At 47.3% G+C, this 22,154-nt stretch overlaps 2 protein-coding genes, 1 long non-coding RNA gene and 3 other non-coding genes across 13 annotated transcripts in view; 1 reads left to right on the top strand and 5 right to left on the bottom strand.

Moving 5' to 3' along the window:
* Positions 1-39: 39 nt before the first annotated feature.
* LOC146288009 (uncharacterized) lies at positions 40-1,292 on the bottom strand. The gene is made up of 3 exons (XR_014755201.1): positions 988-1,292; positions 724-892; positions 40-397 (listed from the first exon to the last, which is right to left on the bottom strand). It is a non-coding gene; the product is annotated as an uncharacterized LOC146288009 (long non-coding RNA).
* trnas-uga (transfer RNA serine (anticodon UGA)) lies at positions 302-383 on the bottom strand. The gene has a single exon. It is a non-coding gene; the product is annotated as a tRNA-Ser (tRNA).
* A 432-nt stretch (positions 1,293-1,724) lies between the features above and the next one.
* On the top strand, positions 1,725-1,796 carry trnaa-cgc (transfer RNA alanine (anticodon CGC)). The gene has a single exon. It is a non-coding gene; the product is annotated as a tRNA-Ala (tRNA).
* A 303-nt stretch (positions 1,797-2,099) lies between these two features.
* On the bottom strand, positions 2,100-2,172 carry trnav-uac (transfer RNA valine (anticodon UAC)). The gene has a single exon. It is a non-coding gene; the product is annotated as a tRNA-Val (tRNA).
* A 1,952-nt stretch (positions 2,173-4,124) lies between these two features.
* On the bottom strand, positions 4,125-12,836 carry cdc42ep2 (CDC42 effector protein (Rho GTPase binding) 2). 6 transcript variants are annotated; one of them, XM_084698940.1, is made up of 3 exons: positions 10,922-11,494; positions 6,426-6,604; positions 4,125-6,322 (listed from the first exon to the last, which is right to left on the bottom strand). In XM_084698940.1, exon 3 carries the CDS (start codon positions 6,285-6,287, stop codon positions 5,529-5,531), a length of 759 nt encoding a protein of 252 aa, XP_084555066.1. In that variant the 5' UTR covers positions 6,288-6,322; positions 6,426-6,604; positions 10,922-11,494; the 3' UTR covers positions 4,125-5,528. The 6 variants fall into 6 exon arrangements, with proteins under 6 accessions (XP_084555066.1, XP_084555064.1, XP_084555065.1 ...); XM_084698938.1 differs by lacking the exon at positions 10,922-11,494 and adding an exon at positions 12,705-12,836 and having other exon boundaries at positions 4,125-6,604; XM_084698939.1 differs by lacking the exon at positions 10,922-11,494 and adding an exon at positions 12,298-12,395 and having other exon boundaries at positions 4,125-6,604.
* A 1,134-nt stretch (positions 12,837-13,970) lies between these two features.
* sptbn2 (spectrin, beta, non-erythrocytic 2) overlaps positions 13,971-22,154 on the bottom strand; it is a 54,328-nt gene continuing 46,144 nt past the window's right edge. For all 3 annotated transcript variants that reach the window (XM_084697572.1, XM_084697570.1, XM_084697571.1), the window contains 7 exons: positions 21,352-21,548; positions 21,019-21,143; positions 20,738-20,813; positions 18,364-18,542; positions 18,023-18,196; positions 17,774-17,816; positions 13,971-17,631 (listed from right to left, as the gene is read on the bottom strand). In XM_084697572.1, the coding sequence (XP_084553698.1) occupies positions 17,413-17,631; positions 17,774-17,816; positions 18,023-18,196; positions 18,364-18,542; positions 20,738-20,813; positions 21,019-21,143; positions 21,352-21,548 (1,013 nt within the window). In that variant the 3' untranslated portion in view covers positions 13,971-17,412. The remainder of the gene's footprint in view (positions 17,632-17,773; positions 17,817-18,022; positions 18,197-18,363; positions 18,543-20,737; positions 20,814-21,018; positions 21,144-21,351; positions 21,549-22,154) is intronic.

Here is a 22,154-nt window from a genome sequence, read left to right as displayed (position 1 = left end):
TCGGAATATTGCAAATTGACTTGTTTAATCACAGTCATCGTCATTCTCTATATAACATAAATATCAATATACAAATGATAATCAGCAATACTATTTGTCCACAGCAGTAAAAGCAAGCATATGGACAGTTGTGTTCACATAAACCTATTATTTAGGTGTATGCCTGCTACAACTAGGTTCTCTTAAGAAGGTTCTCCTTTAAGGTGGAAACAATGCCGATGCAGACATTGTAAATGTTGATTCCGTATACACTGATTTGCTTCCAATTCGAATTCCCAAAATAAAAAACACATTGTCCAATCGCTGCGAGCAGGGTTCGAACCTGCGCGGGGAGACCCCATTGGATTTCAAGTCCAACGCCTTAACCACTCGGCCATCGCAGCTTACGTCATCGCTCCTGTAATTATAGTAATAATAATCAGACCAGAAAGCGTTACGAAGTACCTTTCTGTGTAAGTTGAAAACACATTCCGCACAACTCTTAACCATTCCGAACGCAAGTCGATACAGAGGCGGAGTCACATTTCACGTGACGTAAAACTGCAGAAGACTACTAAGAGCGAACTATCAGCTAAACATTATTTTTTAGATTTTTTAGAGCTAGTTCTTAGAATTAGCTTGGTTATTTTTTATTTAAGATCCGTATGTTTATTTTTGCATCTTCCTGCCACAGTACATTCCGTGTTTGTGTAAACCTATGTAGCCTGCTGAACTTAAACCCACACAGGACACAATGGCTGTTTATCGATCCATGTTTTTCTCCGTTCTTGTGTTCACATCATATTTCATTGCATGTCCGGTTCCAATCCAAAGAACAAGTCAACGACAACGCCAAAAATACCCGGAAGTGTTCTTGATCCGCCCCTTTTATCGAGGATGCATTGGGAGGACACTGACATAGAAAACAAAATAAAAATATATAAATATACAGTAACAATAACATCTGTCTGATTCTTAAATGTACAGTTCGACAAAAACAACACTTACGTTTCCCAGAATACAAACTCTGAAAAACAGGTTTCACCAGGGACCGCACAACTTCATAAACTTGTCACTGTCTGGCTAACACATGGAGTAACAATGGCGTTAGCCGCTAAAGTACACATGAATCCATAGACATCCATCCAAAGTAAATGTCAAATACAACATATCATCCAGTTAAAAGATGAACAGGTATAATTTGAACCTTTGTTCATGCATGTTTTTAACCAGTTATACAATATTTAGCTATTTGTTTCACAAGATGTACTCCTGGATTTTCCCTCGTGAGGCTTCACTGTTAGGCCCGAAAGAAAAAGTGAGAGATCAAGATGCACCGCGCAACTACCTGTCTTGTGACATCGCCACCTAGTGGCTGAAATAACCTATTCAAAATGTACCTTCCGCCAGCTCCAGGCTGCAGCCATACACTTGGGCAAACAAACAAACATTTATGTACCTTTCTTTCAGGTTTAAAGTACAAAAATACATACTGTAGAATAGATAACCAGAAATAACTGTGATGGGGGTGTTACAACAAATTCACCACACGTCGACACATACACGGCGAATAAACCAAATTCTGATTCTGATTTACGGAGCCCTAAAGGGACCTGTAAAAAAAGTTTCCGAACGAAACTTTCTCACTGGACGGCAAACAAATATTTCGAACACATTTCAAGTATTTTTTACAGCCATGGTTTAATTATTTTTAAAGCTTTATTGACGGCTGTAGCATACCACGTGGGGATGTAGCTCAGTGGTAGAGCGCATGCTTCGCATGTATGAGGCCCCGGGTTCAATCCCCGGCATCTCCACTTTTGATGGGTTCTACTGTTTCGTACAAGGTGCAACCGTGATAACCGATGCCGACACCCTCTCACCATGTTACTGTAGCCTACGTTAACAAAATACAAACAAATGATCTTAGGTAACTAGCGGACAGTTGTTATTCAGTAAGACGCGAGTGAAGACGACTGCAGGGGGAGAAAAACGGTTGATGATGTAATCTGGCAAAATCAGTCACTTATACATTATTGAGTTGGTACGATCGGGAGTAGTGGTAGCCAGATACAGAGAGTAATTACTTGTATCAGAACATTCAGAAATAAAAGACACCATGGTTCCACTGGGGCTCGAACCCAGGACCTTCTGCGTGTAAAGCAGACGTGATAACCACTACACTATGGAACCACTTACTCCCTTACAAAATGTGACGGGATACATAGCCAAGTGCTCCTTCTTTCTAAAACGTAATTACACGATGGAAAACATGGCGATATCTAGTATAATAAACGAGGATTCGTTTTGTAGCCCTAATATTTACTTGCTATCTTAGGGAAGTCCAGAATGCACAACACTGCGCCACCACACCAGCATGCTCCGCAGTAGCTTTTACATTACCGTATGGGAGTTTTATTCTGCCGTTCAGCTAGTAAACTACAACGAAACATTTTGATTTTCCAATCTACTAGCCACGCCACCTTTGCAACACTGTCAGTAGTGTTTATCAATTGCTACTATCTAACTTTTCCCCAAACTACCAATGGCAATGTACGCTGACCGTGTATACATAATTTTACTCTTAACAGGAGATATATAGGTAGGTCCAGATGGTGCAAGACAGTGGATGTAGAACTGAAGACAGTTATCAGGTCACGTAGCCATCAGTTTTACCTTTGTAGCTGAGGAAGTCACCTGCTTTCGACAGGCGTCAGTGAAGACCACAACTATTTGTTCTGACCAGCTGGAATGCCCACACCACTTCAGCCAAAATTGCTTTCCTGCCTCTTCTCATCCTATGCATTTGTTAGAAAGGCCCTTTCTCTCTTTGAGCCCACCCCCACTGTGGCCCCTTGTCTGTAGTGTTCCCAGGCAGCCTCTGCTCTCAGGGTCACGGTCTGTGTGCTGATGGACCCAGTGTTAATAAAGCCAGTTGGAGCGATTCCCAGGGCTGTTCAGAAAGTAGATGGGTCATGGCAAACAAGAGTACACACACGCACGCACACACACACACACACACACACACACACACACACACACACACACACGCACGCACACACACACACACGCACACACACACACACGCACACACAGATAGGCCTAACTATTCACTTAAACCCAATCTTCTCACATTATAAATACATAACAAATGAAAGGTATATTTTGTACAATTTTCAATGAGTTTATTGATTCAAATAGACAGTTATTTTAATTGTTGATAGCAGCGACATAAGAATTTCTGATCATACTCTGAACAGTGCTTAACGAAAAGGAATGATCCGTGATGGTTTAGTGATGGATAACATTGAGAACCTTGATAAGGTAGGTCACTGCATGGAGCATAATGTCTGGTGATTAAAATATTTACAAAGACCTGATGCCTTGAAAAAGTAAAGTACACTATGATAGAGACCTACACAGCACAAATAAGGAGGTCAGTCCGATATAAGAGGCTAGATACGATTATTCTGAAACATGCCAGAACTTGTTCCATCCTAAAAGCCATACAAATCACAGCTTAAAAAAAGGAAGACCAAAGTCAATACAGCATATAAATCATCTGTATCAATCAAACTATCTGTACTAGCAGTTGGCTGATGAGAAGCATTCAGGAGGTACTAGGTAGGTTAAAACAGCGTAGACACCAGTCCTCTCCACACAGCTGAATGTTAACAGGTGCTGAGTGTCCTGGCTGGAGCATGGCGTCTCAAAGAGCTGTCAGTAGCACACCACTATACTGACGCTGTACTCTTACGCAACACCAGCCAGGACGCCGCCTAACGGTCCCAGTTATCTGGAGCAGGCCACCGACGGACAGTTCATCTTAGGCTAGCGCATCCTCTCTGGGCTGAGGAGTACTGTGTGTGTGTGATAAGCTGCCAGTGATAACGCACCCCCTGCTCTGCACAGACTCACAAGTCAAAAACCTGGGAGCTTTTTTTCAGAGGATGGATTTACGATTCATGAGCATGCAAAAGGAAGATAGCACTGGGCCCGACTCCTACTTGTTTCATATCTAGCTCAACTCAGTAGTGAAATTGTATCTGACGAGTGTATATCCCAAAGAGGACGTCAACATTTACAACAAAAGACATCTGATAACAGTGGTCCTATAGGCCTACAGTTGTTCATCATACCAAGAATGTAATTACAGCAGGTTTTATTGCAAGTTGACATTTCCGTGTGAGACACAGACAAAACAAATAAGATTTCTAGTGCTTTTGTTCGGTACATTTCAAATGTCAACAACGTTGTCCTCCAAGTGCATGCTAAATGTGTGATGTTATCATTGTTACTGTATCACTACTATCCAGAATAAAAGCCTATGAGTTACATGTGCTATGGGCCTCTTTCTAATAGCATGGTGGACTTCAATGGTTACTAAACCCTCATCACCAAATTCAAAAGTATGCCATATAACTACCTTAAAGTGAATCAGAGAGCCTTAAAATGAAATAAAAAGAGGATTGCTATATTATAATCACACCATCATACCTACAAGTAATAATTGAGAAAAAACTAACCCATGAAGCTGTTCAGAATACTGTAGTATTCTTGCATTGCCCTTGTAATATCAAAAATACTGTACAGTTCCAGCATACATATATCTATAACAGCTATAACCATTTTAGATTTCCCCAAAACAGATGGTGATGTTTGGTTACTTAACGTAACAGAGACAGTGCATAGAATCCTACAGGGGTTTGCAGTTGTAGTGAGAATCTCCTTATAAACTATTTTCAGTAAATGGTAATGTAGCTACTGCACGTCTTATTATATCCATTATTTCAAGCCTCAGTGGGCCCGAAACTGTTGTTGAACTTTCAAACTCGTTCTCTGGAGGATCCTTCCTCACCCTGGCCCTCAATTCAACATCTAACCCCACATAAAACACATGGTTTCATCGGTCACTTGGTTTAAAAAGAAAAGCAGGAGAATTGTGTCAAAGACTCAAGGAGGTCACCTCTTTTCTCCCACTCTGGTCCCTGCGGAGAATGAAATCACCCTTTTTGTACAGTTTCTTTTTTTTCCCCATCCCCCTGTCTTTGAGAACAATAGCACCAACAGAACCAAGCAGAGCCTGAAAATGGGTCCCAGCAGACTTGAGCGAGCTGTGTGATGCAGCACAGGCCTCTGTGATGTAACACAGGCCTCTGTGTTGCCAGGAAACAGACAGGGAGGTTATGCTTGCTAACGTTTCTGACCAGCAGTGCACTCTTCCACCAAAGTCTTCGTAGTTGTCTGAGAAACGGGAGAAAGGACATACTGTTCTATAACAGTGTCAGCACAGTCTGAGTCATGTATTTACCGCAGACATTTCACATGAGGGCAAAAGTGTGTAAGATATTCGGCATCGCTATGAACACTAACAGCAACTGAAGCCAAGTGCCAGGAGTGTGCACTTAATATGAGTGCTCTATTACCCAGCCTTGTGATCCTGCAAGGGTATCTGACGTTACAGTCCCTTGTCTCACCTACACTAAGAAGGTCTGAAAGAAGACAGTGAGCGGAGGGGGTGCAGGCAGGGTGAAGGAGGGTGCATGTCGTCAGGTGTAGATCCCCTGCAGGCCCCCCTGCAGACAGGTGCTGTTGAGCCCATTCAGACGGTGGCTGTCCATAATCTGCAGGACATCGTCCAGGATGGAGGGGCCCAGGTCGAGGTGCAGGGAGAGCAGGGAGCCAGCATGGGACATGTAGGAGTGCTCCTGGGTGTCGTCCTCCACATAGGGGTCCTGGATGCACACGTCATCCACCGAGGAAACCCTGGGCAGGGGTGGGCTGAACCTGGCCATGCCGCAGGGCGACTGGGTCGACGGAGAGGAGGGACCCTGGCCAGGGGGGAGGGCCCTGTCGTCCAGGTGCAGTCTGGGGGGTTTGGGCGGAGGGGCTGCACTCTGAGGCGACTGGGGTGCTGGGGGGGGTGCGGAGGTGAGGGGCAGGGTGATGGCCTGCACCCCCCCGATGACAGGCAGAGAGAAGGCGTTCTTCAGCAAGGGGGAACTCTCCGAGGAGGGCGTGTGTCCGCTGACGCTGGCCGTGCGGCTGAACTGGAAGGGCTCTCCGTACATGCTGGAGCGTTGGGACAGGCTGTGGCCCTGCTGGCCCGGGAGCAGGTGGAACTTCCCCTGCAGGAAGGACAGGTCCCCGAAGAGGTCGTCCTCGCCGCCGCCGCTGCCGATGTGGATGGTGTGGCGGAAGTCCCCCAGCGGAGGACTGATCATGTCCGAGGACAGGATGTCCCGCAGCTTCTCCTTCTTCCCCTTCCTGCTCCGCCGCTTCAGGTAGATGGGGGCCTTGGTGGACATGTCGGGACCCCTCCCTGGGCAGCAGAGATTCAGCCCTGGCAACAATGTGAGGGGGTTGGCTGGGAGAGGAGGCTCAGGAGGGCTCCTCTCACACAGAGCTTCAATAACTGAACTGGAGGACCGCACTGCTGCAAGCACCTTTCTCTGGACCTACGTTCCTCGGAGGTCGGTTGTTATTCTGAAGGAAGTCCACGAGAATCGACTCCTCTGTGACAGATCTTTAGAGGGGGAGGAATGGCGGGCGGATACGCTTGATGGCTAGGAGACGTCTCTGTGAGGTCAGAGGACCGTCCATCCAGACTGCTCGCCTCCAACTGCTGACAAAGGAGTAAAGGACATGTCACCATACAGGCCTCTCAGATCATCCAATTGCCATCACTATAGAATTACAGAAGGAAGAGTTATTTCGTAATTTTTTATTCATATTTAAAATCATGATTTGAGATTAAATTAGATCATTAGATAAACGTAATTGTGTCTCAAGGAGAAGCTAACACTGGTGACGTACTCGTAAATCTCCACATCCCAGAAACCGGTTTGATTAGCCTTTCTGAGAAAGATATTTAACCACATCCAGTACATCCAAGAGTTTAATGAGTTGAGCTAAAAGAAAAATAAATCCATATTTCCATCGAATCATTTGGGGACAGGACATAAAATAATCACAGTCTATTGTTGTTGGCAGTGCAGTGTGGGAAAATACGCTCTTCCCCATGAGTAGTGTGAATCCTGATACGCTGAACTGAAATCACACACTTTGCTGGAGGGTGACATGGTCACAAAGCGAGTTGAATCCCCACATTTTACTACTCCACCAGACGTGAATGAGATGCGCTCCCGCCCCTGAAACGTCTTCGAGGAGATCATGTGGACCAGCCGTGTGAGGCGTGGACAGAGCAGGGAGGGGGGACACGTCGGGAGTGTGAAAGTGTGAATTAGGAAAGGACATTTGGAGGAGGACGCCGGAGGGGGTTAGCCTGATATAAACAGCTTTGGGGCAGCTTTAGGCCGGCAGCGTAAGGAGCGGTGACAGGCATCAGGTCTGACGGAGCCAGATTAGCCTCCATCAGGACTCCAGAGAGCCATGACCCTTGGGGCATGACTGGGCTGGGCTGAGCAGCAGCACCTGGAGAACACAAGAGGGCCTGGCTCACATGCCACAGACATGAACTCATACTTCTTTGGTTACTTAACTATGAGACAAAATGCTAGAGAGAGAAAGAACGAGAGAAAGAGAGGGAGAGAGAGAGAGAGTGGGAGAGAGAGAGAGATAGAGAGAGAGGGAGAGAGAGAGAGAGAGAGAGAGAGAGAGAGAGAGAGAGAGAGAGAGAGAGAGAGAGAGAGAGAGAGAGAGAGAGAGAGAGAGAGAGAGAGAGAGAGAGAGAGAGAGAGAGAGAGAGAGAGAGAGAGAGAGAGAGAGAGAGAGAGAGAGAGAGAGAGAGAGAGAGAGAGAGAGAAAGAGAGAGAGAAGGAGAGGGAGGGAGGGGCAGATGCACACTTACACAGGCACCTAGAGCAAGATCAAGATCCCTCAAAAAGTAACAAAAGGCCAACGCCTCCTACCAGAAAAAACAACCCTCACCTCGGCGTGAATGGAAACAATGGTCGCCTAACTGTATTCAACCACAAAAGGTGCCCATATAATGTCACGTTATGCCAGCTGTGCCAAGCAGGAGGAGCTGGTCTAACCAACTTCTGGGTGTTGGCAGATGCCTCTCACAATGGGACTGATACACATTCTTGAACAACGGAAAGAAGGGGGAAAAAAAGGGAAAGGGGAGGTGAGGGGGAGAGAGAGGGAGAGAGAGAGAGAGAGAGAGAGAGAGAGAGAGCAAGACAGACAGACGGAGCAGGACACAGAGCGACACGAAGGGAGTGAAAGAGAGAGACATGAATCGCTGGTCTGTGGAGATAACGAGTGGCAGTGGAACACAGGGAGCTCTGGCTCCGGCCTCCTCTCCTGGCTGCCCTCTACTCCATTTGGCCAGAGCCTGGGAGCCTCTCTCAGGGCCACCATTGTGGACCTGGCCTGTGGACGTGAACACTTTGAACACTTTGTTACGGTCTGAAGCGCACATTCCGTCTCATTTGAAAGGGCAGGACAGAGGCAGAAGCATCTAAGCGGCTCGTCTGAACCCTGACAGTGGACTTCTACATCAGGCTACTTCTACACAGCCAGAAATGTGTCCACATGCCTCCACAAAACACTTTCTGTTAGTCTGAGCTGACGGCTCAGTCTTATTAGCAGTCCATAGTAGCCTCAACACCTGACATCAGCACGTTACTAATGGATGAAAGATTTCGTCTATAAACATTCCTCTCCTCATCACACATACACAATCATGCAAGCGCAAACACGCACGCAATCATGCACACACACACACACACCATCATCTGCACATGCACACACAATCACACACATGCACGCACACACACAATCATGGGCATGTGGATGCACGCGGACTCACACACACACACACACACACACACACACACATACCTTGAAAACTCACCATGCACTCTCCTCCCCTAAAGAGGTGGTTTTGATGGTTCATTGCTTCATCTTTCACCACAACAACCCCAACTCAGGCCTCCCCATCCCCTGGCTGAAACATACTAGTCACATGACATTAATTGGTTGTTTTGAAACAGCTTTAGACATGAGGGGAGACAACTGGTCGAGTGCAACGGTCTAGAGGAAAAGACAGACCACCAAGGTCGTCAAGCCGGATCTGGGTACTGCAGGCGTGGGCCATATTGTTTTGTTGTGGCGTAACTGCTTGGGATCATTGCATTTTATTCATTCAATTATCAGAGAATGGGAGTCCTCACATGAAAGTCTTATAACAGGCCTCAGTTTCCTCCCGAAAAGTGTGATTACTGATACCAAGGAACAGCATGTTCATCCACATATTCACCCAGGTACAGGATAGTTCCGATGTATTAAAGAACCCTATACATAATTTAATATATTTGTTTTTTTAAGATCTTTAGATTGGTTTGTGGATTAAAAAACATTAACATAAGACAAAGAGTATGTCAGAGTAATTACATAGTAATTTTGTTTTGGTGCACCATATGTGACCTAATTTCCAGATATGAGACTATCTGACCTGCATCTATGGCTGCAGTCTTTAACGACCATAATCTATACCCTAATGCTGGATGAAGCCCTTGAAAATCTTCCTTGTTTGTTTGTTACATCATACATGGAACATACTGCCACAACATTTTGGGCTCGAGCATCCATTGAGAGCTCACACAAAGAGCACAGTCAGAGGTCTAAGGAGGACATTGTTCGCTATGCACTACCGTTCACTGCGATTGAGCACATTTGAAACAATGCCAGCACTGTCACTATTCAAACTCATGTCACACAGGAGGGTAGGGACAGACACGGGCGAGTGGGGAGGCTTCACATTGTTACTAGTTGGAGGGAATTTCACTCCACCAGGGCTGTTGAAACAGGGTCTGGTTGAAAGATGTCAGGTGTTAAACAACCCCCCCCCCCCCCCCCAACCTGACAAACTTTCCTTTCACGAGCCTGTACTGAAAGTGATTAGTACAAGATCTGGATCTGAGATGTTTCTGGATGACATTTCACATTCCTTCCTCGTGAGATAAACATAACCCAGCTAATCATTTTGAGAAGGAAAAAACCCCACCTTAAATAGAAATGGTAGAGGTTTTTTTTGGGCCAGGGGGGGGGGGGGGAGTTGTGTTTAGTCTAATGATATTTTACACAAAAACAGCACTATGTAATTTATTGTTTTGTTTTTGGGTTACAAAACATTGTAGACTCCTTCTCCATAATCCGTAGGCCTGGACATCCTACAACGCCTTCTGGACCTAGACAACAAGGCACATTTAAGTCTCTAATGCCCTCTGATGGACCACACAGAACTCCTGATGCCCACTTGACCATCCTGTGGCGTTCTACTGATCCTGTACTTCCCAGCACAGTAGCTGACCGCTGCACACACTGACACAAACCAAAGAGCACTGCAATGCTCTCATTCATAACTCTGAATATGTGTTTCATCATCCATTCACTTAGTCATGTTATCTCTATTCTCATTGCATGTTTGGCACTTGTCTATTTCACCAAACGTCTTTGGAAGAGGGGATCTCACACTGAATTGCTCCTCCCATGGTTTGTTCCTTTTTGTCACCTAAGTTTTCATGGGAGTTTTTCCTTCTTTTACGTTGGTTTAGATGCAGTTATATGGGTATATGTGAATCTCTATGTGACATTGCTTGTAAAAACCGTTATGCAAATATATTTTTTTATTTGTTTTGATCATTTCAAAGGAATGAGAAAACAAATGTAGGTGTATGCGTCATCTTATGACGCATTTACAGTTCCTGTATAACCTGCTCATGTAGTCTATCCCAGTATTTTACATCATAGGTAATATTAATAAATGCTAATACTAATTTATGAACTAGCGGTCATGTTTTAAGAATATAACAGTGGGCTACTGCAAGACCGCAGGTAGGCTAATATCGCATAGAAGTAGCTTATTTTTAACGAGGCGGCACCTCAATACTGTACAAGGGAGATAAAGCTTATCTTAGTAAGTTGTAGTTAAGGTGCGCTATAGCGGCTAAAAATAACATAGTTAAAGACTTACCGCGTCTCTCCAAAATAATTCCGACATCCAATAGTGTCAGCACCTATATAGGCTTGTAAAAAAAATTGAACAGGAATTCTAAAACACTCAGGCCACTGAAAAAATGAAATGTTACGGCTGTTAACTAGGTCTCCACGAGTGCGGCGATGCAGTGGTGCCTGGCTGCACCACAAAAATAACCTCCTCACTTGATACCGTGCTCCGCAGCCTACAGTGGATGTGCTGATACAGTGGAACCAGAGATGCGCTTCATATGACACCCCCTCGCGCGCTCTCCTGTACGCATGCTTTGCGGGTGCACCTCCTCAATTAGTGAGGAGTTGTAAAGTGCGGCACCGGATTTTTGCAGAAAAAGGCAAACGCTTTGAAACGCTCGTGGCAGGCTCGTAAATCTAAACGAGTTCATTCAGGGTCTATAGTCCACGCTACATCAGTGCTACATCAACTACCATACATCGTGGCTTGGTTTGGAAAAGACTATTCCTCAGAGATGAAATGATCCATACCAGGCTTTGTATGTCTCTATTGGAATATTTCTCTTCTTCCTTGTTGCTCCCAAATTCCAACCCAGGCAGGCGTTGCCGTAGATGGGCGCTGCCGTCGCTGTTCAAATGTGCACGCATCGACGGGCGCGCGATTATTGACTCATCGCCGTTTACACCCCGAGGCAGGGCTATGATAGTTCTGCCAGAACTACCTTCCATGGAAACATGTATTATTATCTAGTTCACAGTCAAACGTGACAATCCAGAGGGGCATATCATGATTGAATCAAGTGATAGCCTACCATAACTTTGTTATCGCTAATCGCTTTGTAATCAAGATGCAAGACACAAGATAATGCAGTAAACACAATCACGATAAAGCAAAGAAAGAGAGTGGGTAGTCGTCATTGTCAAATATGTCTAAACTTTTTTGGCTTTTGCAAAAAATCAAGTCCAAAGCTCTATACCACCTGCATGGAGTATAAAACACCGTGGACATTGAATTAGAGTTACAATAGCACGTGGCATCCAGAAGAGAGGCACCATGACAACTTATTACAAAGGGCAGATACCCCTCACAGCCCCCCCTAAAATCTCCTGCTAAAGCTATTGGCAACCTTGAGTCAACAATGTTTGAAAATCTGTCATCAATTTCAACAACACTGAACGAGATTAACTTCGACCTAACAAGCCTAACAAGGGGTGTAAATGCTTTCATGTGTAAAACGTTGCGTAATCAACACTGAATCAAGTTGAAGCAGGTTTTGGTTGCGGGCCCACTGATCCAGCGCACGAGCAGTTCCGTCCCGGACACAGGCACACAACCATTGTCGTTTTTCCTTCCTCTCTAAGCTCTAAATACGGCCCAGATGTTATGAATGTTTCACAGACCTGTATATTCCTGAGATACAACGAACTTTAGTGTTTTGAGGAGTTCACTTGCACCGTGTCCTTGGACTGCTAAGTGGAAAAAGCAGACTGTGCAGTCAGCTCCCGTGTGTCCAGGACGCATCCCCCCCACATAGCCTGCTGTCATGCATAATGCATTGGGGCTTAAAAAGCAGGAAATCAATGCAATACTACCTACAGCCTCCTTCAAACTAGTTCTTTAGTTATCTACTTGCATGTGGCAGAGCAAGGGGTGTTGTGAAATATCTATTTGGTAGATAACATTTTATTAGGCAGCATTCAAATCACCAGTTGGAATATATGAATGAATATGGGTGACTCATTTGTGTTGCATAAGAATCAGAGCAAAATAACTTAAAAAAATACTAACAAGATACAAGAAAACTTACCAAATGGGAAATCATCCTTTATCTTCATTCTAGTTCATTCTAGTTAATGAATAAAACAACACGACTGTAGAAAAATGTTACTCCATCCTGATTTTAGACAGAGGAGTAGTCTAGCATGTCAGAGACACTTTGCTACTGAAGCGAAGGGTTCCTAAAAGCATTGTGACCTCCTTGTCTTTTCTCTGGGAGCTTCAACGGTCGCTGGGTTACTGGCTATTGTTAGGTTAGCCGTTAGCAGAAAGGGGAGCCAGTGAGAGCCTATTGAAAGAGGGCTCTGACGCTTTTGAAAACTGCTTCAGTATATTGCAGTTGCCAACTTGTCCAGGGAACTTGATTAATTGAGGTCTTTGAGGCCATTTACACTTCTTGTGCAGAGAATGCGGATTTGAAAGTGGCCGTTACTATTTAGATCAGAGTATTTGTCATTCCTTCAAACCGTGACAACACCACATAAGTGTTTTCTATTTAAGTTATAAAGCAGGGAATGACATTTGAAGTCATTTGAAAAACACAAAAGGTCACACCAGCATCCAACCTCTGTAGTTTAATGTTACAGACAAGCTGCTAAACAAGGAACATTTGCATACCCTCCCCTCCCCCCTTATGTAACATGGCAACCACCATTGAATCAACTGAGATACAGGGGATGATGATGTGAAGGATGCCAATGCTTCAGAAGGGTGTGGTATGACACAGACTACCTGGCCCTTTAACGTGTTTGGAGAATAATCTGGGCTAGCTTCAGACAGCACATTAGAAGCACTTAGAGGAGGCCATGTGCAGCCAAGTTGACAAGAAAATCAAGAACAAGACGTACTCTCTCAGAGCTGTTTGTTCATGTCTGGCAAACGGGAGACAGGATATGCCTGAAATGCCCTTCCTCTCTCTGCCTTCGACGTCAGGATAGGCCTGAGGATGTGACCGTGTGCTCCCACGGCTGGCCCTTGGGAGCTGCACAGATCGTTTTCGAAGTGCCAGTTTGGATCACCCAGAAACCAGCTAATGTAACAGAGTAACGTAACTGAAGGTTCTGCAGTGAACGTTGACTCACCTCTGTGCTTAACAGATTGGTGTCGTTGGGGTCATGTAAATTATTTACTGGTTACCTGGCATTATCATGCCCTCTGTCAGCATGTAAAAGCTTCTATTTCAGACATGAACACTGAGACGAACGGGATTCGGAAATGCATGTAAAGTTGTATTGTAGTTTCAAATACACAATCAAAGAGACACATTACAAATAACTACACACATGCACAAGGCATGTTTTTCTTTTAAACCATGTTTTATTATTCCTAATATTAGATGTAGATACACAAGTCAACAAACATTTCGATTCATAGTGAAAATGCTCCACAGCACACGGACATCTTGTGGAAGGGTCTGGTATTACAGACAAATACCTGAAAATGGACAGCAGTTATAGTTGTACTAATAAGTAAGTTGCAGTAGTAACAGTAGTAGTAGTAATAACAGTAGCAATAATAAGAATGATAATAAACATAATCAATCATAGTAGTGATATTAACAACTCGAATTAGTCACAGAGGAAGGGACTGACATTCTTTAAAAGTCATGAAAATGAGTTTGCATGGACAGGCTTATCAAACGCTGCAGAACAGGCTTATCAAACGCTGCAGAACCGATCACCGGATGAGAAAATACAAGCCCCTGTAAAACAGCACACCCCCTCCCCTTGCTGCCGAAAGCTAAAAAGGGAAGCTCAAATTTGCCATCTGTCTTCTTGTCCACGTGTGTCTGTTCCTCTTCAAGCAGGAGGCGTCTCTTCTTCAGACACGTTTGGGACAGTCCCTCAACAGCATCGCCCTCTAAGCGCTTACCAGCCCTCTGCCATCAATTATAAAGTCTGTCTTTTTCAGTCATCACTCACCTCAGACTGAACATCATCAACCCAAGTTTGACACCAGTTCACAGCCAGGCAATTCAGGGTGTGTGTGTGTGTGTGTGTGTGTGTTTTGTGTCCTAGAGAGAGATGGTGTTTAAAGCATTTGAAATAACAGCATCCATTATTTTGCATCACATGACCAATTTGGCCAACCTACTTTTAAGACGTCAACATTCATAAGAGATCCAGAGATTCACCGATCATTTGCCTGGGCTGTTCATTGTTCACACCTGCACCTCCTTGAATCTGGCAGGATTTCAAGAGGGTCACCATAGCACAAGTACGTCCACGAGAGGGCACTAGAACCGAGCTTCGGAAGTTTGGAGTGTCCATTCAAGCTTGTTTTTAACGTTCAGGTGTTGGTCTGGGAGTTTGGTAGACAGGAAGTCCTAACCAAGCCAGCTTTCAGCTTCGCTGCTTAACACTTAGATCCCTGACTGAACCTTTCAGCTGCTTCCGCACTCTAAACAGAAGTTCAGCCTCAAAGCTGGTTCTGAGAACCTCGTAGACAAAACAGTCTGCTGCCAAGCAGTTTAGGCCGGTCGATCTGCTTAGTTTATCTGAAATGTTCTTTAAAACATCCATTACAGCTCCTACCCCTATTGGCAATGAGAGAGCAACTGGCAAAAACATCTACAAGGGTAAGAAGCCTTGCAATACTAATAAACAAATATTACGTTCCAATGAACTGTTCTTTGTATTTTTGATCTTTAACTGTTAAGAGGTGAGATCGTTTGACCAGTTCGGTCCTGTGTAATTCTCCACCCTACCCAGTATGGGTTTCATGGTATATCATGCCATGCTAGACATTGCTTACATGGAACCTCACGTACCTAGGCAACATCAAGTAGATGGGACTAGGAGACAACGATGACACATACACAAGTATAATCCTATATGAAGCCATGCCACATACTGAACAGCACGCAGCACACAGCTCGCCTTGAAAACCCACTAAGACTCCCCCCCCCCCTCGCTGTCACTATCAAACGTAGAGAGATCGCCATGGTTACTGCTGTCCTTCACCTCACATCCTGAAGCCGAGGCTGTGAGCCTGTCTAGTATACAGTATAGTACCTGGGTATTAAGGCCATACAGGAAGTCAAGGCCAAGGGCAGCATTTGAAACATTCTTTTGAAGATTTGTACCAAACGATGCGTTATCCACGATAAAGCTCGCTCTGTGGTTAAGCACTGATTGAATTAAATGGATAGTCTGGGCTTGTGAAAAGTACAAAGTAAACATGGGCTTGAGTAAGGCTCAGCTCTCTCAGGCATCATCATCCTGCACTTGACATCACACATTCTTTACCCCAAAACCCATCTGCCACCTCATCATTCCTTAGCCCACCTATAATGACCCCCCACCCCCCACCTCTCTGCCCTGCTTGCCCCCCCCAGTCTCTCAGAGGAGGGTTCCCGTGGCCCAGATCCTCTCCTGATCAGGGTTCAGACATACTACGTGTCTATACCTGGAGCAGGTATTTGAAGAGGAAAACTGAAGTCTGAGAATCATCCAGGAGGAGCGTTTAATCCATTTAGCAGTGTCATCTACATGTTCAAACCAAAACAACATTTTTTTTCCTTTTTTTTTTTTCTGAAGCCATCCCATTAACTTCCGTTTGGTGTGAGTGTGTGTGTGTGTGTGTGGGTGTGTGTGTAAAGATAGAACAGTGGCACCCAACTTGCTGCCTCTGATCAAGAGTAACAGAAAACGTGCAAAACCAACAGCACCACAACTCACACTCACCCTTACTAGAAAACTAACCCTCTCTGCTTTATAAAGAAACAACTCAAAATCAATGCAGAATTAATCCCTCAGAAGAAGAACAAAATCAAATACAAGTAAGAGTTGAGATAAAATTGAAAATAAAATCACTTTAAATATCTATTTTTCATTTTCCCCACTGATGATTACTTACTGCACACTGCTAAAATGTACCGTTTTTAAAAACGCCTCAGAACATTCCCTTCCAAGAAAAAAAAAAAGAGAACAAAACAAACAGAATCAAGACCAACGTGGTCTCGTACGCTCATCCCAAACTCTCCTCCTTAACATTACTCAAGATTTCTACTGACAAACTCTTTTAAATAATATCTTTTCTCAAACCTGCAACAGCAAAAAAAGATAAATAAAATAACAGCAATAGTATTGGTAAAGTTATTAACATCAATACCAAAACAAAAACAAAATCGAAGTGGTCCTTCCGAAGGGAGAAAGAGAGGGAGAGATGAGAAAACAGGTAAAGATGGAACCTGCCATAGCACCGTGTGCCATGGTCGCTCTCCCCTGTGCCACTTTAACAGCATTGAAGTAGGCTGCCTGTCTCCAGACAGGCTGACACAGCTAACTCAACCCAAACCGGATCTAGAGTGGTGGGGGATCGGACTGGAGGGAGCCTCACTCTCTCTTGGCCAGAGACGGAGTGACTATCCCTGCTTCCACAAGAATCCCCTCGTTATCTACTAGTGAGTCCGGCCAATATAGCTCTGTTGGCCCAAAAGCCTAAAACTCACAAAAGCCATGGACAGAGGAGTACTGGGGGTGATGCTGGATGTGGAGACGGTTCCAGATAGCTAAAGGGAAATAACTGACAAATGAATAGAGATAGAAAGAGAGAGCAAGCTCTGCCTGTTGTAGTTGTTGAGAGACTCCTTAGGGCTGAGGCCAAACAGCAAAGCGTTTGAGGCAACAAGACCGCTTTTTCCTTTCTGCCCGTTTCAGTTTGTTGGAATTTTTGTTGACAAATATTGTTTGGGTTGAAGTCGGTGTGTTATTTCCCCCCTCGACACCAAAATGTCTTTATTTCTTCTTGCCGAAGAAGCTGAACCTCTTCTCCCGGTCCTTGTCCTTGCCGTCCTTGTTGCGCATGGTGACGCCCCCGGCCTCGGCCGAGCTGGGGGAGATGGGGGGCATGGTCATGGCTCGGCTTAGGGCCCGGGGGCCCACGGGAGAGTGGTCCCCTGAGCCCACCGGGGGGATGATGGCCTGGATGGAGCGGATCCAGGAGCTCATCTCCCCCTGACAAACACGGAGAGAGAGAGAGAGAGAGAGAGAGAGAGAGAGAGAGAGAGAGAGAGAGAGAGAGAGGGAGAGGGTTAACTCCGACTGACAGACAGGTATGACCGGAGCCACGTTATGACCAGTTTGTGTTGGCGCTCACCTCGTCCTTCGCTTGGAACAGATACTCCTTCCCATCTCCTAGCCTGCAGGGACAACATGGAGGGACTCAGTGTTAGCACATCTCTACTCCCCTCTGGATCACCTCTACAACATTAAGACCCCAGTGACTGGGCTCTCTCTGAGTGTCACCCGGAGAACGAGCGACCGGGCTCATTCAGCCATCGAATCAAATCAACCGACGAACCGCCCGCCCTTCACCCCACCTCCTCCCCTCTCGACGTGCTCCTACCGAAGCTTGAAGACGTGTTTCCTCTTCTTGTAGTCGTTGGCCACCTCGCACACGGCCTCCCCCAGGCTGATGGGCACCTCGCCGTGGTAGGGGATCCCGTTGGACGCGCTCTTGTTGTCCTTGTAGAAGCCCAGGCTTCCCTTCCGCAGGACGCAGTACACGTTCTGCCAGGATCTGAGGGGAGGGGCGCTCAGTCAGAGGTCACAAAGTGATCACAGCCCTGTCTTTCACTCTCCTCACCTCCATGTTCATGTCTCCTTGCCCCTCTTCTTCCCGGTCCTCCTTTCTGTCCTTCCCTTTACTCCCCCCTGCCCACACACACACAGTCTCCCCTCCCTTACCTGGTAGCTGCCTTCTTGCTGTGTGACTCCATCTCCTGCTTGCGGCAGAGCATGCCCTCCATGGCGTCGGGGCCCGACTCGGCCCCGCCCCTGCTGGGCAGCGTGGCCGACGGGTCCAGCCTGGAGGAGGCCAGGCCGCTGTCTCGACCCGGCCCGTTCACAGAGTCCGTCTCAGAGCCCTGCAGGGGGAGAGACGGGCTAGTCAGCACACGGCTGGACGGAGCACATCACACACTCTCTCTCTCTCTCTCTCTCTCTGTCTGTCTCTCTCTCTCTCTCTCTCTCTCTCTCTCTCTCTCTCTCTGTCTGTCTGTCTGTCTGTCTGTCTGTCTGTCTGTCTGTCTGTCTGTCTGTCTGTCTCTCTCTCGCTCTCTCTCGCTCTCTCTCGCTCTCTCTCGCTCTCTCTCGCTCTCTCTCGCTCTCTCTCGCTCTCCTTTAAAGAAAGACCACAGAGCTAGCAGCCATGATGACACCACTGGCCGACAACAACAACAACAACAGCAGTGTGTCGTTGTTGGTGAACTCACGATGCGCTAAACGTGACAAACACAGGAGGACTACACAGAAACACAGACACCCTCACACAGAAACATCCTCGCACGGAAACATCCTCGCACGGAAACATCCTCGCACGGAAACATCCTCGCACGGAAACATCCTCACACGAAAACATCCTCACACGAAAACATCCTCACACGAAAACATCCTCGCACGAAAACATCCTCACACAGAAACACAGAAACATCCTCACACAGAAACATCCTCGCACAGAAACATCCTCGCACGGAACATCCTCGCACAGAAACATCCTCACACGCAAACATCCGCGCACGGAAACATCCTCGCACGGAAACATCCTCACACAGAAACACAGAAACATCCTCACACAGAAACACAGAAACATTCTCACACAGATACCGACTCACTCTAAACAGGGGTGACCCGTGACACAGCGCCCCCTCACTGCCAGGAGGGGAGAAGCAGGAGGCCAGCCCAGCGTCTCAGACACACACACACACACACAGCACCACACACACTCAGCACCACACACACTCATGCAATGACGTTTCCACTGAACACCAGACATGGTCCATAACAAGGGCAGCAGGAAGTGATGAGGCTTACTGCGACCCATGAGGGACAACACATGGTTCACTACGTTCCCTGGCATCCACTTGGATTTGAGAGGAAATCTTGAGTTTCCGCCTCAGTTGAAAACCTACTCTCCAGTCGGCCTACTAAACAACAGCCGAATGCACGCAGAAACACAACACCACTTGGGCGAAGCTACTTTCACGAGTCAAGACGACACATGGGGTTCTATTCGCTAGCTTCAAGCTAATAACAACAATTGCTCTCCCAACCACTCGTGTCCTGGACAGTTACGGAGACAGACTGAGGGGAACTAAGGACAGAGACTGTTCCACTTATGTTCCACTCACGAGCAGAGGGATGTGAGGAATCCGTAGCCAGGAGAGCCTGGGGGGGGGGGGGGGAGGGACAGGCCTGGACAGCAACACTAGGGAGGTTGTGCGTGCGCTCAAAGGAAGCAATGATGGCAGCCGTGACAGGGAGCAATGGCGCCCTCTGCTGGGCCAGGCTGGGGTACTGCGGCAGACCAGGAGCAGGGTGCAGGCCAGGCATGGGGAGAGGGGAGGGATGAGGAGGCTAGGCTAGGACTACGCCTGGTCGGGTACTCACCCGCTCCAGCTGCTTGGGCTTAGAGACGGGCTTAGGCTGGGCTTTCTTTCCCACTGACAACGAGACTGATAAGGACTGCAAGTAAAAACGCAACAGGAGAGTTAAGAGGTCCTGGAGTGTGGAGTGTTGCTCGCCAGTGTTAGTGAAACATAACAAGACCCTGACACACAAACAAGTACATTGTACAAAGACACAGACACATATCATAAACAAACTCACATAAACGGACTGATGTTGAACCGACCGTATAGGTCTTCTTAATGATAACTTACAAGTTACAAGATATACATATTGTCACACGTACAAACAATGAAAACACATCATCATACATGGTTAAGACGACGTGAAGAAGATGACATTGAACATCCAAACTGTGACCAAAAAATCAAATCACAGGTCAAACATCCCTGAGAATGGATGTGACTGGATGTGACTGGTTGTGACTGGTTGTGACTGGTTGTGACTGGTTGTGACTGGTTGTGACTGGTTGTGACTGGTTGTGACTGGTTGTGTCTGGATGTGTCTGGATGTGACTGGTTGTGACTGGTTGTGACTGGTTGTGTCTGGATGTGTCTGGATGTGACTGGTTGTGACTGGTTGTGTCCGGATGTGACTGGATGTGACTGGATGTAAAGAGCATCAGCATGATGAGACTGTGGGAGGTGTGTCTCACCTGGGACGTGTCCTGGTCACTGTGGACTCCATTGACAGATACTGACTGGTTCAGGGTGGTCTGGTCCAGGCTGGTCCTGGAGGGGTACAGGGGGGGGGGGGGGGTGAGAAGACGACCCAGACATGTCCAGAAGATGTGTGTACATAGACCATAACCCTAACCCTTTTATCCAAAACAACAAAGGGGGATTCGAACCTGGAACCTCTTGATTCAGAGTCTAATTGCTCTGCCCCTGCGCTCTACACCTCCACAGCCCGGGCCTCCGGGCCTCCCAGACTCACCTGGCAGCAGATTCATGTGCTTGGCTCTCGGCCTCGGACGGAGCCACTTCGGTGGGGGGCGGTGTGGGGGGCCGCCTCGCCCTCTCCTCCTCCTCTATCCTCCGCTGGCGCTCCTGCTCCTCCAGCTGACACACAGAGGGATGTTTAACGGAGGAGCGCACCAGCCGCTGTCTGAGGGGCCAGACAGGGCTGTGGCCGGAGGAAGGAGCCAGACGCACTCCACATTCTGGCAGGCACAGGGGATGCCGTGCCTGCTAGGTCTGTTCCAACACCTCACACACACACCCACACACACACACACCTCACACACACACACCTCACACACACACTCACCGTGGTGAGCTTCTCCAGCAGGACGAAGCGCTCCTCCCAGCCGTGGGCCAGCTTCTCGAAGGCCTCGTGGCGTTTGATGAGGCTCTCCACCTCGTCCACGTTGGCGCCCAGCTCCCCCGCCCTCACCAGGGGCTCCTGCCCCGCCAGCCACGACTCGGCCACGGAGGCGTCCCGGCCGAACTGCAGCACCTCCAGGACTGACGGAGACACGGCGAGGGCCAGGCGGGCCACACCGGGGGCGTGAGACACGCAGACCACATGCACAGATGTACTGACACCCCACACTCACCTGCTACTGAGTTCTACTAGTTCAACTGCCCTCACCCGCCCTGCCCAGAGATCATACCCCTCTCACCCGCCCTGCCCAGAGATCATACCCCTCTCACCCGCCCTGCCCAGAGATCATACCCCTCTCACCCACCCTGCCCAGAGGTCATACCCCTCTCACCCACCCTGCCCAGAGATCATACCCCTCTCACCCGCCCTGCCCAGAGATCATACCCCTCTCACCCGCCCTGCCCAGAGATCATACCCCTCTCACCAGCTCTGCCCAGAGATCATACCCCTCTCACCCACCCTGCCCAGAGATCATACCCCTCACCCGCCCTGCCCAGAGGTCATACCTCTCACCCGCCCTGCCCAGAGAGCATACCCCTCTCACCCGCCCTGCCCAGAGAGCATACCCCTCTCACCCGCCCTGCCCAGAGATCATACCCCTCTCACCCGCCCTGCCCAGAGAGCATACCCCTCTCACCCGCCCTGCCCAGAGATCATACCCCTCTCACCAGCTCTGCCCAGAGATC

The sequence above is a fragment of the Hypomesus nipponensis genome, chromosome 5 (assembly GCF_054491055.1).
Source record: "Hypomesus nipponensis isolate SF chromosome 5, ASM5449105v1, whole genome shotgun sequence".
Classification (NCBI taxonomy): domain Eukaryota; kingdom Metazoa; phylum Chordata; class Actinopteri; order Osmeriformes; family Osmeridae; genus Hypomesus; species Hypomesus nipponensis.
The sequence above is the reverse complement of the archived record's forward strand: the minus strand, read 5'-3'. Positions and strand labels throughout refer to the sequence as shown.